Source organism: Rattus norvegicus, chromosome X (assembly GCF_021556685.1).
Source record: "Rattus norvegicus strain SHRSP/BbbUtx chromosome X, alternate assembly SHRSP_T2T, whole genome shotgun sequence".
Taxonomy (NCBI): domain Eukaryota; kingdom Metazoa; phylum Chordata; class Mammalia; order Rodentia; family Muridae; genus Rattus; species Rattus norvegicus.
This window is the reverse complement of record NC_141554.1, coordinates 39121806-39138722: the sequence shown is the minus strand read 5'-3', so window position 1 is coordinate 39138722 and position 16917 is coordinate 39121806. Positions and strand designations below refer to the sequence as shown.

At 42.8% G+C, this 16917-nt stretch overlaps 1 protein-coding gene across 6 annotated transcripts in view; it reads left to right on the top strand.

Moving 5' to 3' along the window:
- Ctps2 (CTP synthase 2) overlaps nucleotides 1-16917 on the top strand; it is a 140508-nt gene that overhangs the window by 103199 nt on the left and 20392 nt on the right. For all 6 annotated transcript variants that reach the window (NM_001034998.2, XM_087600622.1, XM_087600623.1 and 3 more), the window contains exons 15-16: nucleotides 3731-3786; nucleotides 7223-7319. In NM_001034998.2, coding sequence (NP_001030170.1) covers nucleotides 3731-3786; nucleotides 7223-7319 — 153 coding nt within the window. The remainder of the gene's footprint in view (nucleotides 1-3730; nucleotides 3787-7222; nucleotides 7320-16917) is intronic.

The window sequence follows — 16917 nt, the reverse complement described above, 5'->3', positions numbered from 1 at the left end:
GAGGGGGAAGAGGAGGAAGGGGAGAAAGGAAGAGGAGGGAAGAAGAAGGAGGAGGAGGAAGAGGAAGAGGAGGAAGAAGAGGAGGAAGGGGAGAAAGAGGAGGAGGAAGAGGGGGAGGAGGGAGAGGAGGAGGAGTTTTTGTCTGCAAGTGCTAAATCAATATTGGCTAGAGGGCTGAAGAAATATCTCATTTGGTAAAATGCTTGCCTTGCAAGTATAAGTGAAGGCACAGTAAAACTACTGAACTGGATCATTCGGTGGGTAGAAAGAAATGTTTATTGGAGATCAAGATACTAAGGCTGGGTGCGGGGAGTGGGCAGGGAGAGAACCAAACTGGGGGAAAAGCAAGTGGATTTTATATGACAGGAGAACAGATATAACCTGTTGAATGTGTATAATGTTACTTGTGTGTATGTGTTCAGGGGTGACCGACACTAGACAAGCAATTGTGCTCTTCCCACCCCCAACCATCCTCAGTTGTCTATGGTTCTTTATAGGGTCAAGGCTTCATGGACTTTTCCCCCATTCAGTTTGACATGTAAGAATTTATGAGTATGATTTCTGGCATTAGTGTTTTAAAATCTAATTTTATGTGTATGACTGCTCTTGACTGCCGAGCCACCTCACTGTCCCCTAAGCTTATCCTTAGGACAGAACTCTAAGAGGATCGCCATGGGTTGCTTTTTCTGAATTTATTTCTAGTAGGTTTGGAAGCAATTGAGAAAGATTTTTAGATGCAGAAAATAAAAATTCTAAACAGCTGGATGTGGTGGCTCAGACCAGTAATCCCAGCAACTCCAGAAGCTGAGGCAAGAGAATCACAGAGTCAAAGCCTGCATGGGCTACGAAGCAAGTTTAAGGCCAGTCTAGGGAATTTTGTGACACCTTGTTTCAAAATAAAGACATTAAAAAAAAAGGTAAGGCTGTTAATGTAGCTGTCAATAATAAAGCACTTCCCTAGTGTATGCAAGGGCCTGGGTTTAATTTTTAGTACCATTAAGTAAGTAAATCAATACCAAATTTTCCAGAAATGTCTCATTATACACTATACACATTATATATGCATGTCTCATTTATTCAGCACAAACCTATTACTACCTGATGTGCCCTAAGTGTTGGTCTTAAGAATCAGACAGGTCCCTATTTTGTCTTCTGCCACATAGAACTTACAATCTAGATCCCTTCTTTGTCTCTATTTCATTAGCTAGAAATAGCAATAAGCTATATATTTGATTTCTTTACTGTCCTAATACTTCAACTTATTTAATCCTCATAATGACCCTGTGACATAATTTATCCTAATTCCCATTTCACAGATGGGGAAAACAGAGGCACTGAGGCTAAATCAGTTACCCAAAGCACATATCTCTTAAATGGTGTCAAGGGACTTAGAGCCATTCAGTCTGGCTTCAAAGTATCTCTCTCCTCTCTCCCCCTTCCTATCACCAGCTAAATAGATACCTTAGCACATACAGTGTGCCTTAAGCTAGATAATAGTTCATAAACCATGCAGTTTCTGAACTTCACACAGAGTTGACATAATGCCCCCATGCTTTCCAACTGTGTATCACTGTGCTGCTTCCTATTTGTCTCTGGTTTCTATGACTCAGTGGTACAAAGGTGGTCCTGAATGACCGCACCCTTTGGCAGTAACCTCAGAAGGCGCTCCCTCAAAGGTGCTTTTTGCCCCAACTCACCCCACCTCTCTGAAACATCTTAGCTATTTACTATCATTCATTTCATCATCACACTCTCTGTCTGTATGGACAGATTTGCAAATAGAAATGTGACAGTGGTCATCACGCATGCAGAGGCATGTAATTGGCATTTTTTTTTGTTCTAAGTCAAATGTTCAAATGAAGTCACGAGGCATTAATTTTTTAATTTTATTTTTCTTGGATATTTTATGTATTCACATTTCAAATGCTATCCCTTTTGCCCCTTCTCCCATACCTCCTCCCCCTGCTTCCATGAGGATGCAAGGCATTAATTTGGTCTTTCTCAGTTGAGACTTCCTATTCCAGCTTCATGATGTCTTTGAGGATTCAATAGCTACCCCATCTACTGAATGGAGCCTGACTCCTGATTCTGTCGAGTTTGATAGTAACTGGAGCACGTTTTGTCCCTTGGATGTGTGCTGGGGTCTGCACCATAATGGCTGCTGCTGTGGGGATAGTCACTGTCTTCTTAGTGTGTGCCACTATTGTGTCCTAATTGAGTGGAGTTTGCTGATGGAGCTGGCTCTGTCCACATGATCCTGTGGTCACTGAGCTTGTCGTTACTGTGACCAGGGTCTTGCTGAAGGCACTGCTCTGAGCTGCAGTGGTGCAGCTTCATGGCTGTTTACCTCCTTGCTTGACTTGCAGCCGCATGCTCCTGGTTAAGAAGCTCAGGGAAATGAGGCGCTCTTATTTAATCCACCACTCTTCTCATCTCGATGCTTAGCTTGTTTCCATCGGTTGTCTGTTAATGCAGCAGTGAGCATCTTTGAGGTTAAATCTCTATCTTCATTTTAGCCTTACCTCAAACCTCTGACAGTACTAGAATCTCTGAGGTGTGTGTGTGTGTGTGTGTGTGTGTGTGTGTGTGTGTGTGTAGGTACATGTATGCCATACCTTGTGTGTTTCTATATGATTGCATGTGTGTGTATGTAGGTACATGTGTGCCATAACATGTGTGTTTATATATGATTGTGTGTGTATGTATGTAGGTACATGTTTGCCATAGCTTGTGTGTGTTTATATATGATTGTGTGTGTGTATGTATGTAGGTACATGTTTGCCATAACATGTGTGTGTTTATAGATGATTGTATGTGTGTGTATGCAGGGACATGTGTGCCACAGCATGTGTGTGTTTATATGATTGTGTGTGTGCACATATGTGACACAGAGCATGCATGACATCAAAGAACATCTGAGTCCATTCTGGCCTTTGACTTCGTCAAGGCAGGCCTCTTTTGTTCCCTTTGTTGTGCTGTACTTGAGGCTAGCTAGCTGGAAAGCTTTCAGTCAGTCCCCCTGTTTCCTCCCTCAGTCTTGCTGTAGGGATGATGGTATTACAGATACACACCACATTTGGCTTTCCACATGGGTTCTGGGAACTGAACTTGGGTTGTCAGGCTTTTGACGTAGATGCTTGCATGTACTGAGCTATCTCCCCAGCCTGAACTCAGGATGTTGTGCATGCTAGACTAGCATTCTACCACCCAAACCCTCCACCAGTGAGCTATACTCCTTGTCTAGAAGTCATATTTTAGGGTTGAAGTATATTTTTAGGGCAGAATATGCAGAAATGTGTGGACAGTAGGGTAAGAATATATGCAGGTGGCTCTGGGGACATGCTCAGTTGGTAGAGTGCTTCTTTTGTATGCACAAAGTCCTGGGTTTGATTCTCCAGCATCCCATAAAAGTTGGGCGTAGGTGCTGGGGAGATGGCTCAGGGGGTACAGTACTTTCCATGAATGCATGAGCACCTGAGTTCAGATCCTCAGCAACACGTGAAGAGCTGGGCATGGTGGTGTGTTCCTGTAATCTTAGTACTGGGTAGGCTGGGACTAGAGAATTACTACGGGGTTTTCTACCAGAAGATAAGAAAATCTAGATTGTTCTTGGAGTCTGATCCTTTGTGTGCCTCTGTTAGAGATCACAGAGTCTTTCTCTACATTCTTGCCATGGGTGTGCTTCTGAGGTTTATCACTCAGTGCTAATTCGATTCCTATGTCTTCACAGAGAAGCTTTACGGTGATGTTCCTTACATAGAAGAAAGACACCGACATCGGTATGAGGTACGTCTTTCATCTGAATTACTGAGGGATGTGGATACCTGGTGCAATGAATCCCAGCAATTGTAAGTGGGCCCTTTGGGAAAAGTGCCCGACTCGTAATGTCTGTAAGGAAGACTGCTAAAACTTCCCTAGCATGCAGGCAAAATAATCAAAGGAAGCTCTTGTGATGAAAGTGTAGATGATGGCAGAGTATCATAGAACCTGAGCTCATCTGGACAGGCATAGCAGAAAGACTACCTAAACCAAAACAAGCTTACCGCTCCTCCTTAACCCCTGCTGCTTGTTTCTCAGCTTTAAGAAAGATAGATGGCATCCAGCGAGGAGCCAAATGCTTCGGGCACCGGAATGAGTGTCTGGATCTTGTATGGTGGATTATAGCTTTCAGAAGTCTCTTCTGAGATTCACATTGAGCTCGAGGTTTAGTGACCAATGACTCAAAGGAGTTAACTGCTGAGATTGCACCAGATATGGCATCTGGAACTGTGTATGGTCATAATAGGATTACTTAGTTCATCATGATGTATTTGGCTTTGAAGAATAGGAATCACTTCTTGTTTATTCAAACCAGTTTGAACAGTAAGGACATTTATTAGCTCAGATCACAGGTAGATTTGTAACGTAGTACAGCCAGGACTCTTGTTCCCATGGTTCTCTCGGCCTCCCTTTTCTATGTGTCTGCTTTGCACAGAGTGGTCTCTCTCTCTCATCGTTGTGAGGCGGTTGCCAGCGGCAACTAAAGCATGGAATTTTTCTCCACTCTAATTAGGTCACCTTTTAAAAAAGAAATTTGTCTGTTGGTTCTGTTTTTTGAGACAGGATCTCACTGTGTATCTCTGGCTGGCTTGGACTGCCTCTATACACTAGACTGTCCTTAAACTCACAGAGATCTCCCTGCCCCTGACTCCTAGGTACTAGGATTAAAGGCTTGTGCCACCAGTCGAAAAAACCTTTGAGACACACTCTCATGTATCCCAAGTTGGTTTTGAACTCCATACAACTGAGAAGGCTTAAATTCTTGACCCTCAAATCTCTACTGCCTCAGTGCTAAGATAACAGGTACATGCTACCTGCCTAGTTTTATGTAGTACTGGGGATCGAACTAGTTTTCTGCATGATAGGCAAGCACTCTACCAACTGAGTTACATCCCCAGCCCTAATTGGGTCAACTTTAATTATCTGTCAGCCTGTGAATTTGTACCATTGCCAGTGCCATGCTGAACATTGGAGGCCTTTAACCTGAGTTTTCACAATATCAGCCAAGAAGAATGGGTATCTTAATCACTGTTCTATTGCTGTGAAGAGATAGCATGACCAAGGCAACTCTTATAAAATAAGGCATTTTATTGGTAACTCGATAATGGTTTTAAGAGGTTTAGTCCATCATCATCATAGCAGGGAGCCCAACTGTACACATGGAGCTGGAGCGATAGCCGAAAGCTACATCCTGATCCACAAGCTGAGAGAAAGAGCCGCCGGCCTGCCCACTCCCAGTGATGCACTTCTGACAACAAGGCCACACCTATTAATCCTTCTCAAATTGTACTACTCCTTCATGACTAGGCATTCAATATCTGAGCTACCTTAATCAGGCTTCTCTAAAGCCACAGAACTTATTGACTGCCTCTATATATTAAGGGAAATTATTGGAATGACTTACAACCTGCAGTCCAAGAAACCCAACAATGGGCAGCTGTGAATGGGAAGTCCAAGATTCTAGTAGTTGCTCAGTTCCATGAGGCTAGGTGTTTCAGCTGCTCTTCTGTGGGATCTGCGATCCTGAAGAAGTAGGTTCCAACAGATGTGCCGACAAGTTCAGTACAAGCAGGCAGAGGAGAAGGAAGCCTTTCTTTATCCATTTTTCCATATAAGCATCCAGCGGAAGGTATGGTCCAGATTAAAGGTGTGTGCACCATCACGCCTGGATCTAAGCTATTCTTTACTTAGAACTTACTCTGTCCCAGGCTGGCCTTGAACTCAGAGATTTGCTTGTCTCTGTCTTCTTGGATTAAATGTGTGTACAACGTTACCTGGGCCTATGCTTTTCATGGCTACCCTTCCTCACTATCCAGATCAAAAGCTCATGTCATCTCAAATCAAGATCTGGATTCAAAGCCTGTTTCTTTTAGCCTCAAGATCTGGAGCAGAGGTGTGCGGTCCATTTCTAGTGTGTAGTTCATTTCAGATATAGTTAAGTTGACAACTAATATTAGCCATCACATGAGCCTATGGGGGCCACTCTTACTCAAATGATCACAGTGGGTTTATTGTATTTGGCTTGACCAATTGGAGTCAGCTTCTGGAATGGGACAGATAAGAGCCCCAAGACCAAAGGAAAGAAGAATTTCAATCCTCAATCAAATTTGTGATTTGGGGGCTTGGAGAGATGGCTTAGAGGGTAAAGTGCTTGCCCCACAAATGTGAGGACTAGAATTACGATTCCCAGTATCCACATAAATTCCGGGCAAATGTGATGGCTTGCCTATAATCCCAGCACCCAGAAGGCTAAGACAGGAGCCCTTGGGCAGACTTGACAAACTCCAGGTTCAATAGGAAATCCCACCTCAGTAGGCTGTCCTCGAAGACACCTAACATCAACCTTCTGTTTCCACATGTATGTACCCACATGTGCACATGCCCTCATACTCATGTGTACCCATACACATGCAAACATGTTCGTATACATGCACACTATACACATTCACATGTAAAAATTATGAAAATTTGGGGATAGTGTATGTTATCTTGTTGTTTTGTAAAATACAGACAAAAGAAACTGAAGAATTTTTTTTTTGGTTCATGGTTTAAGGAGATAGAAGTCATCACTCTAAGGAAATCAGGATGGGGGCGTATAAGGCAGCTGATGCCATTTTTCCAAGGGTTAGGAAGGAGGGAGGGAGGAATAATGGTATTCAGTTTATTTTCTCCTTTTCTTCTTTTTTATTCAGTCCAGAATTCTAGCCATGGGCTAGTGTTGCCTACATCAGGGTACATCTTCCTTCCTTAGTCAGTTTTAACCCTTTGGAAATGCCCTTGTTACATGCCCAGAAGTGTGTCTCCTAGATGATTCTAAATCTAGTCAAACTGTTAGCCATCACAGATTGTTAAGGGTGTTTAACTCTCGGAAGCAGGAGATACAGGATGTCTCTAAGCAGGTGCTATCATGGTTCTGATTCAGAATATTTATGTTGCCATAGTGCTTGGAGTTGAGTCCTATCTCTGAGTGATACAGCATGAACCTTCCAGGTCCATGGTATTTGAATTAGACTTCATACCTCAGGTTCATCTTGAGTTTAAAATTAGATTTGGGATGCTGAATGTAGATATAAAGTAGAAGATTGTGCAGTGGAAAAGTCCAGCAACTGATGCAGGTCCTCTTCATAAGCTGGTCTTTCAAATTGCTCTGTAGTCCAAAGGCTTGCATTTCTCTCATGTCCAGGTGAACCCTAACCTGATCAACCAATTTGAGAATAAAGACCTTTGCTTTGTCGGTGAGGATGTGGATGGGAAGAGGATGGAGATTATTGAATTGACAGGTAAGTGGGTTCTTTGTTTCTCCAAAGCTCCATGATGTCATAGCACCTTTTTGTCTAACATAGACTAATTTGAGATCTAGTTCATTGTTTCCTCCCCCAATTCCTCGGTCATTTGAAACACATGCAGAATGTCAGAATGTATGGAGAACACATCGCATATCACTTTGGGACCCGCTACTTTGAACTTAGCATCAATAGCTACGTTTTCCTAAGTCTACCAACTGTACAAGTAGTAGGCATCTTTGCCATTTCCCCTCTCTCTGTCCTGTGTCAACTCTAAGCTAAATGCTCTGCAGAAAGCACACAGCTCATTGTCCATTGGCTTTCTTCTTGCTCTTCCTCTTGTTCTTGGTGGTCATTGTGGATGTCATTTTATGAGGGGCCCAGGTCCTCTCTGGACTCTCTGTACTGCTTGTACTTATTATTGCACTTAGAGTTTTTCTCTTCTTTTTTTTTTTTTTGGAGCTGAGGACCGAACCCAGGGCCTTGCGCTTGCTAGGCAAGCACTCTACCACTGAGCTAAATCCCCAACCCCACTTAGAGTTTTTCGAAAGACCAAACAAGGGGCTGGAGATGTAGCTCAGTTGGTCTAATGGTTGCCTCCCATGTATACAGATCCCTAGGTTTGGTCCCTAGCACAGTATAACCTGAGCATGGTGGCACAGTTCCTCCTGGCTGGGGGAGCAGAAGTTCAATGTTACATAGTGTGGACAGCCTAAGGGATGTGAGACCCTGTCTTAAAACAAACAAAACACAAAGAACTAAACTACTGAGGAGAAACACAGAAGAGAGCCGGGTGTGCTGACTCATACCTGTAATCCCAGGACCTGGAAAGTTGTGATTCAGGAGGATTGCTTTGATTTAAAGGCAAACCTGGGCTTGTAGTGAGTTTGAGGCAGGTCTGGGTTACATGAAATAAATAAGTAGAACAGAAATAGTTTATGGCTGAGCTAGAAGACCCTGAAATCATAGGCCTAAAAGCTCACATTTGTTACTGACAAGACATAAGACAGCGAGCAGTCTTCACATTCATTCAGCCCTGCAAGGACCTAGCTTGTCTCAGCTTTTTATCCTCGCCAGGGGTCAGCTCCAGTCTGCTCATTTGTGTGTGTGTGTGTGTGTGTGTGTGTGTGTGTGTGTGTTGAACTAACACTTTCCCCACATTTTCAAATAATTAAAAAATTTAAAAGAATATTGATGACATTAGAAAATAATTCTGTAATTATGTGACATTTGAGTTTCTGTGTCCATAAATAGTCTTATTGGAGATTGGTGTAGGGGCGGAAAGGTGTGACCTTTTCTTCACTCATCATAAAGGTCACAGCTGACATTTCTGTGATACACGATTATATAAGAGAAAAGCAAGGGATGAGGATTTGTCTTGGTGGTAGGAGGCCCTTGGTTCAGTCCTCCACTCTGGAAGAAAAGAAGCAAATAAATAAAAATAGAAAACATGTTCTAGTTAGCGTTTCTGTTGTGATATACCACTATGACCAAAACAGCATGGGAAGGAAAGAGTTTATTTCATCCTACAGGATATAATCCATCATCAAGGGAAGCCAAAGCAGGAGTAGCGTAAAACCACAGAGGAATGCTGTGAATTGGCTTGCTTTCAGGCTCATTTCCGGCTAGCTTTCTTATATAGCCCAGGACGACCCACTTAGGGACGGTATTGTCTACAATAGCCTGTCCCCACTACATCAATTAGCACTCAAGAAAATACTCCACAGACAGGTTAATCTGACAGAGGCAGTTCTTCAACTGAGAGTCCGTCTTCCTAGGAGTGTCAAGTCGACAACTAAGATTAGCTGTCATGACTCTACCTCTTGTCAACGTGACACTCAAACACATCACTGTTAAACCATAACTTTTCCTTTCTTGTCCTAAGATCTTGTGTTGGTATCACAATATACAGCAGTCCAATTTTTAAAAGTATCACAGTCTTGAGCAATTTTAATGCTTTAAAAGTTCAGTATCTCTTTAAAAATCCAAAGCTTCTTAACTGTGTGCTCTTGTAAAATTAAAAACAAACAAACAGATTATATACATTTTTATTTGAAGAGAGAACCAGGGCACAGGTACAATCAGATCAAAGCAAAAACAAAGTCTTAAAATAATTCCAGGTCCACAATTTAGGACTCATTCTTGATCTTCTGAGATCCCAAGGATCTGGAAGTCCCATTTCTCTGGCTCTACTGCCCGCAGCACACTGCTCGTGTAATACATCCTGGCGGGCTTCATTCCACAACTGCCACTGTCCTTGGCTGTTGCTCCAAAGTCCTGGAATCTCCAGTAATCTGAGGTCTCCTCTGTAGCTGGGGTTGCACCTTCATCAGCGGCCTTCTATGGCTTCTCTTCCCGGATTTCAACTCCTCATGACGCCAAGCTTCATCTCCACAATGCTTTCGGTTCTTCAGCTTTCATGCTGCCCCAACCAATGCCACTGTCAGGCAGTGGTGACACACACCTCTAGTCCTTGCACCTGGAAGGCAGAGGCAGGTTAATCTCTGAGTTCCAGGGCAGCCTGGTCTACAGAGTTCCAGGACAGGACAGCCAAGGATACACAGAGAAACTCTGCCTTAAAAAAACTAAGACACCCCCCCCCCCACCACACACACACACACCTATGTGGGCCACTCTTACACATTAATAGGTAAACACTGACCAAAACTAATTTATGGAGGAAAGGGCTCATTTCATCTTACAAGTTACAGTCCATCAAGGGAAGCTAAGCAAGAACTCAAAGCAGGAACTTGAAGCAAAAACCCTGGAGATATGCTGCTTGCTGGCTTGCTCTCAAGCTTACATTCAGCTACCTGTCTTACATAGCCCAGGCCTACCAGCCCTCCTGGAGGTAGGGTTGCTGCTGCTCACAGGTGCTGGGCCTCCCCTGTCCATTAGCAATCAAGAACACGCCCCACAGATATGACCACAGGCTTCTTGGATTCAGTCAGTTCTTCAACTGAGGCGTCCTCTTCCCAGGTGTGTCAGGTTGACAAGATTACCTATCACAAAGAGTAACAAGTTAGTTAGTTTCATGTGACTGACACAGGGGCCTTCAGAGAGTAACAAGTCTAGTTAGTTTCATGTGACTGACACAGGGGCCTTCAGAAATGAAGGCCCAAAGATCCAGGGAAACCTCTTTTAATTCTTAGGTTTGAAGAGGAATAGGCAGTTCTTTGGAAATGTGATGAGGCAAAAGTTGTCATAGACTGTCCAGATTCGTCTTGGCCTCTGTAGCATTCTTCCCCAACAGATGCAGGGTAGAATCCCCCTGGAATGAAGGCTTCTTCCCTCCCCCACCCATGTCAGTTTTGTTTTGCTTTTCTGAGACAGTCTCATGTATCCCAGACTTGCCTTTTTCAACTCAGTACCTAGCTGAGGCTTGCCTTGGGCTCTTGAGCCTCCTTGGCCCGTCTCCCATTTTTTAGAGTCACAGGTGTGGGCTATCATGCCTGTCAGGCAAGAGGGTACTGTGACTTACTCTCAGGCAAGGTAACTCCAAGAATTTATGCTGACTTACAAAGGCAGAGATGGTCAGAGTGACCTTGCTTCTGACACGGCTTTTTATGTTACAGTAAGAGAGATGAATAGTTAGGAAAGAAGCGTCATGGCCTGCAATGCTTAAAATATTTGTTATTCAAGCCTTTTATAGAAATATTTGCCACCCCAAGTCTAGACCACACTTCATTTGACAAACTTGAACACTTGGGGAGTTTCTTCTTGATCTGATATTCTCTTGGTGTGTTCATCTTATGCCAAACTAAAGCTAAATGCTCTCCAAACTCTTCCTCAAGATTATTTTTGTTACTGTACCATCAGTCTCCTTGGAGTTTCTTACCCACCCTGCCATTGTCATTTGGTGAAAGATCATATTTATTGTTGGGCTGTCCTGTGTTCTGGGTGATATTTGTCAGCATTCCTGGCCTCTGGCCAATGGATACTAACAGCAGACCTGATTCTCCTTACCTGTTAGTTTTAGCATTTCAAAAACATCTTTACAGAGTTATGGAGAAAAAGTCTATCACTGGACTCAATCCACAGTGCCTCAGTGCCAGGTATGATGGAGCATGCTTGTGACCCCAGTAATTTGAAGGTAGAGAGGCAAGTGGCTCAGGAGTTCAAGGTCCTTCTTAGGTATATTGGGTTCTACCTGGGCTACAAGAGACCTTGTCTCAAGAACCAAGCCAAACCAAAGCCAACCAACCAATTATCCAACAAACCTACTAACCAAAACAATAACAACCATCTGTAGACCCCGACAAATGTACTTGATTGAGAACTACTCTTCTCCATCACCAGGCTTGAAGTAGTAAGCTCTTCCTCTCCTTCACATCCTCAACTTGTAATCGGTTGTCAAGGGAAAGAATGTGTTTGAGATTACCTTCCCAGTCCCGGCCACCTTAGCCTCACTGCATGATGGCTTCAAGTCTGACTTGTCCTCAAGTTGCTCCCTGCCTCTAGGTTCTCGCATTTCTCCTACTTCCTAAGCAACATAAGGCTTTGACTTTGCAGCCCACTCATACTAATTTGCTGGAGAAAGCACTCTGATTTGTTGGATGTGAAGGACCCCCAACTTCGGTCTGTGACTTGGTGTTAAGACTTGGGGGGGGCGGTCATCTGGGCATGGTGGCACATGCCTTTAATCCCAGCACTTGGCAGGCATAGGCAGCCAGATCTCTGAGTTCAAGGCTACCCTACTCTACATGAGGAGTCTCAAGCCAGCCAGGGCTATGCAAAGAGGTCCTGACTCAAACAAATAAACAAGTACAAAGTACACTCAAAAAGTGTTAGAATGATGTTGGGGAATGTGCCTTTTCAACCGATGTGATTTAGATTTCAGACTTTCTTTACAGCTTGTCAACTTTTTTCTCTATCTCAGTCAGTGTCATTAGATGGTCCATAATACTTTAAGAACCCAAACAAGAAGCGGGGGTGGGTGGTTGGTGGGTGGAAATCCTAAACCTGGAGGAGACCTGGTGTTGGAGATGGCTGCATTGAACATAGTAGCTTTTTACCTGGACCCTTAGCCTGCTCACTAGATGCTTAGCTCTGAAGCCCCTGTTAGGGACTTCATATGCCTCACAAAGTGGTTGATGGATGTTAATTTCCTTCTATAGAGGAGGCTGGAGTGTAGAGATGCTAAATAATATGTCTAGGGCCATTGAACTAGGTACTGAGAGGTGGAGAGTAACTCCAGTTGTAGCCTCCTTCTGCTCGCACCATGAAAGCATGTTAGTTTTCTGTATTTCCACTGGGTCCTCTGCCTTGAGTTCATTTGGTGGTGGTTATTACTGATTAATTTTGTTTTCTTGAGACACAGGGTATCATCCCATAGCTCATATGGTCCTAAAATACACTGTATAGCCCATTCTGACTTCCAACTTGAGATAGGCCTTGCTTCCCAAGTCCTGGCATTACAGGTGTAAGCTACCCTGTCTGGTTTCTATGTAGAGTTTTTTTTTTGTTTTTGTATTTTATTTGTTTTGTTTTGTTTGTTACTGTTTTGTTTTGCTTTTCCAAGACAGGGTTTCTCTGTATAACAGAGCCCTGGCTATCCTGGACTTGCTTTGTAGACCAGGCTAGCCTAGAACTCAGAGATCCACCCGTCTCTGCCTCTGGAATGCTGGAAACCACTCCAGACCCTGTGTAGAGTTTTGATCTAGAATAGTAACGCTGTTTTAGGAGTCTTTAATGTAGAATTAAAGTATGACCACTGATTGCTGTTGGAGGCTACCAGCCTCTCTTGGCCTGTGAGGAGAGGGCAGAGAATAAGGAACTGTTTGGTTTGTTCAAGTATTTGTTCTCTTTTCCTTCTCCTGCTTCTCTTATTGTCAGCAAATACCAACAGGCCTCTTTATTCACAAAGATTTAGATTCCCATCGACGCCTCGGATTTAATGAAGGCTGGAAAGGAAATGAAAGCTGCTGTAAAACCTTGCAGTTTTTAAAAGCTCACTACAGGGGAATTCACTTTATGAAGGAAAATTCCCCAGAAGATTTTGATCTTAAGTACCCTTTAGAAGCGTATCCACGAGTCTCTACTGTCCCTCAAGGATTCTGAGAGGAACAAGGCTTGAGATTTGTTAGAATGTCAGAATCTGCTTTAAAGTGATTAAGAGCATTATTTTTAAAGGTACTTTGTTTGACTGATAGGACATCATCAAAATAAAAACTCTTTCATCATTCTTCATACCCACACAGAGAATTTGTTGGAGTAAAATGATTCAGAGCAGTGATCTGTTCATTTAAATAGTCAGTTTCTGGCTGCGACATGATCTGTGCCACAGCTTTCCTCTGTAGCTCTGCAGAAACACAAGGACTGTCTTTTTTCTTTCTAAGACATCCCTAGAGATTATGCTATAATGTTTGATGTGCTTCACTTTAAAATTATATTGCTCAGTTTCTTCTCTAAGTGTGGATGACTTTTCTTCCTTTTTAAAATAAACTTTTTTTTCTTTATTTTTTTTTTAAACTTGTTACATTTATTTACTTGTTTGTGGGGGTGGGCATGAAAGATGGGCCTCATACCATGGCTCGTGGATAGAGATTAGAAGACAACTCTTTTTTTTTTTTCTCTTCTTTTCTATTTTTCGGAGCTGGGGACCGAACCCAGGGCCTTGCGCTTGCTAGGCAAGCACTCTACCACTGAGCTAAATCCCCAACCCCTAGAAGACAATTCTTGATGCTCTCCTTTCACCACATGGGCCCCAGCGATGGAATTCAGGACATCAGGTTTTGTGGAAGCAAGCAATTTTACCTGCTGAGCCATTTCCCAAAACCTTTCTTTTGTCTGTTTGTTTTGTTCTTGTCTTTGTTTTACTGAGACAGGATCTCACTAAGTAGCTGAGGCTTACCTGGAACTTGCTCTGTAGACCAGGTCACCTTCAAACTTGTGATTCTCCTGTCTCTGTCCCCTGAATTCTGGGGCTTACACAGGCTTGTACCACTATGTTTGAAGGTTCTAGTTTGTTTTCTGTTGTTACAAACACTATGACCAAAAACAACTTAGTGAAGAAAGAGTTTATTTTGGGTTATACTTCCAGGTCACAGTTCATCAATGTGGGAAGTCAGGGCACAAACCATAGAGGAATACTGCTCACGGGCTTATTCTCCAGATCATGCTCACTTTTCTTATACACCCCAAACCCATTTACCTCGAGTTGGTGCCACTCACAATGGGCTATCCTCCCTCACCAATAAAGACAATCTCTTACAGACATGGCCATAGGCCAGTCTGGTTGAGGCGGTTCTTCATTTGAAGTTCCCATTTCCTAGGTGACTCCAGGTCTATCATATTAACAATGAGAACTAATGAGAACACTGACTTGGTTGTTTTTGTTTTGCTTTGAGACAGGGTCTCTTGTAACCCAGAAAGGCCTTGAAATTTAAGTATGGCTGAAGAAAACCTTGAACTCCTGATCTCCTTGTCTTTATTCCTGGGGTGCTGGGATTATACCCCTGCACCAACACATTCAACTCTTTTCTTCTTTTGTTGAGAGAGAGGTATCATTTCTTGCACCAGGCTTTCGTATCGGAGCAGCCGTCTAATTTAAGGAGGCATTTGCTTAAATATAGGATATTCTTCCACTGGATTTTCTGAGATCAGATCTGTCCAGTAGAATTTGCTTCAAAGAAGAAACTATTCTGCTTGTTCAGTATAGTGGCTACCAGTTACTGAATGCTAAAAAATTAATTTGTGTGTGTATGGGGGAGTATCCAAAAGGCCAGAGTGTCTAAAGACATCAGTGTCTTCAATCTGTAGGCAGTCTTTGCTACTACGTGGGTTCTTCTTTTACCCACCCTTTATCTCCCTCGGTTTCATCTCTTAATACTAGATATGAGACAAAAAAGGATAGAGTGGAGAGAGGGGAGATGGGAGAGAAAAAGGATAGAGGAGAAGAAAGATTCCTGCATCTAATTTCTTTCCTTTTGTTTCTTCTTTGATCACGGCTACTAACAAACTACAACCAACCTCCCAAAGTGACAACTACCCACCCCACCTCTTAGGGCCCTTTGAATTTATATACCCTCTGAAAAGTTCCCAGAATTCCAAATGTCACACAAGCTCAGAAATTATTTGCAGCTGGCAAAACCATGCTTCTGTTAGAGCCCGAGGCAAACCGTAGTCAGTCCAAAGCAGCCCCTTATCCCCATACCTGGGGTTGACACAATAACATATTCTTATAATATTTCTGTGGTTTTGTTTTTCAAGAAACAAAAGGCCTGGGATTCTCAAATATATCATTATATCTATCACACTCTACCTATTGCCATGAGATCACTCAGTGAATTGGACACTCTCCATTTTCTGCTAGGCTGGCTGGCCAGGAAGCTCCCGACATACTCCTGTCTTTCCCCTCCTGTGGTGGGACTACAGGCAACAGCAGTGGTGCCCAACTTCTCTTTACATAGATGCTAAGGATTTGAATTAAGATCGTGCTTGCTTAGAAAATGCTTTTATCCTCTGAGCCAGTTCCCCAACCCTCAGTTTTAATGAATGTAAATAACTTATTGTGGTTCATAGTTTGGGTCTCTATTAGTGATGAGAGTTTGTGATTCTTCAATTCTGTTTTTTCTTTTAAGATTTAGTATGTGTGGGTGTTAAGTGGGTTCGAGAGTGTCCTCACACATGTGAGGAAGTCAGAGAACAGTTTTCAGGCGTCAGTTCTTTCCCTTTCATCATGCGGCTACTGGGAATTGAACTTATGCATGCTGAGCTATCTTGCTGGCCCCATACTCGATTTCTATATCACGTGATAAAACATCGCATTGAATGGGTTAAATTTACCTTTACTTTTGCCTATAGAACATTTCATATTATCTTCACTTTGATTCATACTTCAACTTTGGGAGTGTAGCGCAATGACCACACTCTTCTATAATAATTATGGTAGTGGATACAAGGTCAACCAACATATGTGTTCCTGAACTGGAAATAACAGATTTTTTTTTGAGTCTTGATTTGGGGAAGAAGTTGAAATCTCAGAAAATTCCTACCTAGATTTGGAAATGCTGCCTGTTTAACTTTGGCTCTTCCAAAACAGAGGACTCTGGGTATCTGGGAAAAGGCACTTTTCTGTTAATATCATGAATTTCTGATATAGAAGCTTCTTAGGAACCTTAAACTAAAAATTGCTTCTATTTCTCCCATGACAATATATACTCATTTGTAAAGGGCTGCTCAACACAGGAAGCATGGGCGTTAAAAACTAACTTGAGGTGCTAGAGAGGTGACTCAGTGGTTAGGAACATTTATGGTTCTTGGAAAAGACCCATGTTAGAGGCTCTCAGAACCTACATGGTGGCTAAGAATTCTCTGTAACTCCAGTCCAGTGGATTCAACACCTCTTCTGCCCTCCATGGGTTCTGGTATACACACGATGCACAGGAATATGTATAGACACATATACATCAAGTTAAATGTTAGAAGATGTAAATAAAAATGAACTTGATTGCTGGCTGCCTTGAACTGTGACCCTGTTGCCATGTTGAAAGACCAAGCTTTGCCTAGGAAGCGCAAGGCCCTGGGTTCGGTCCCCAGCTCCGAAAAAAAAAAAAAAGAAGTACACTGAAGCTGTTTAAGAGAAAGAGGGCTG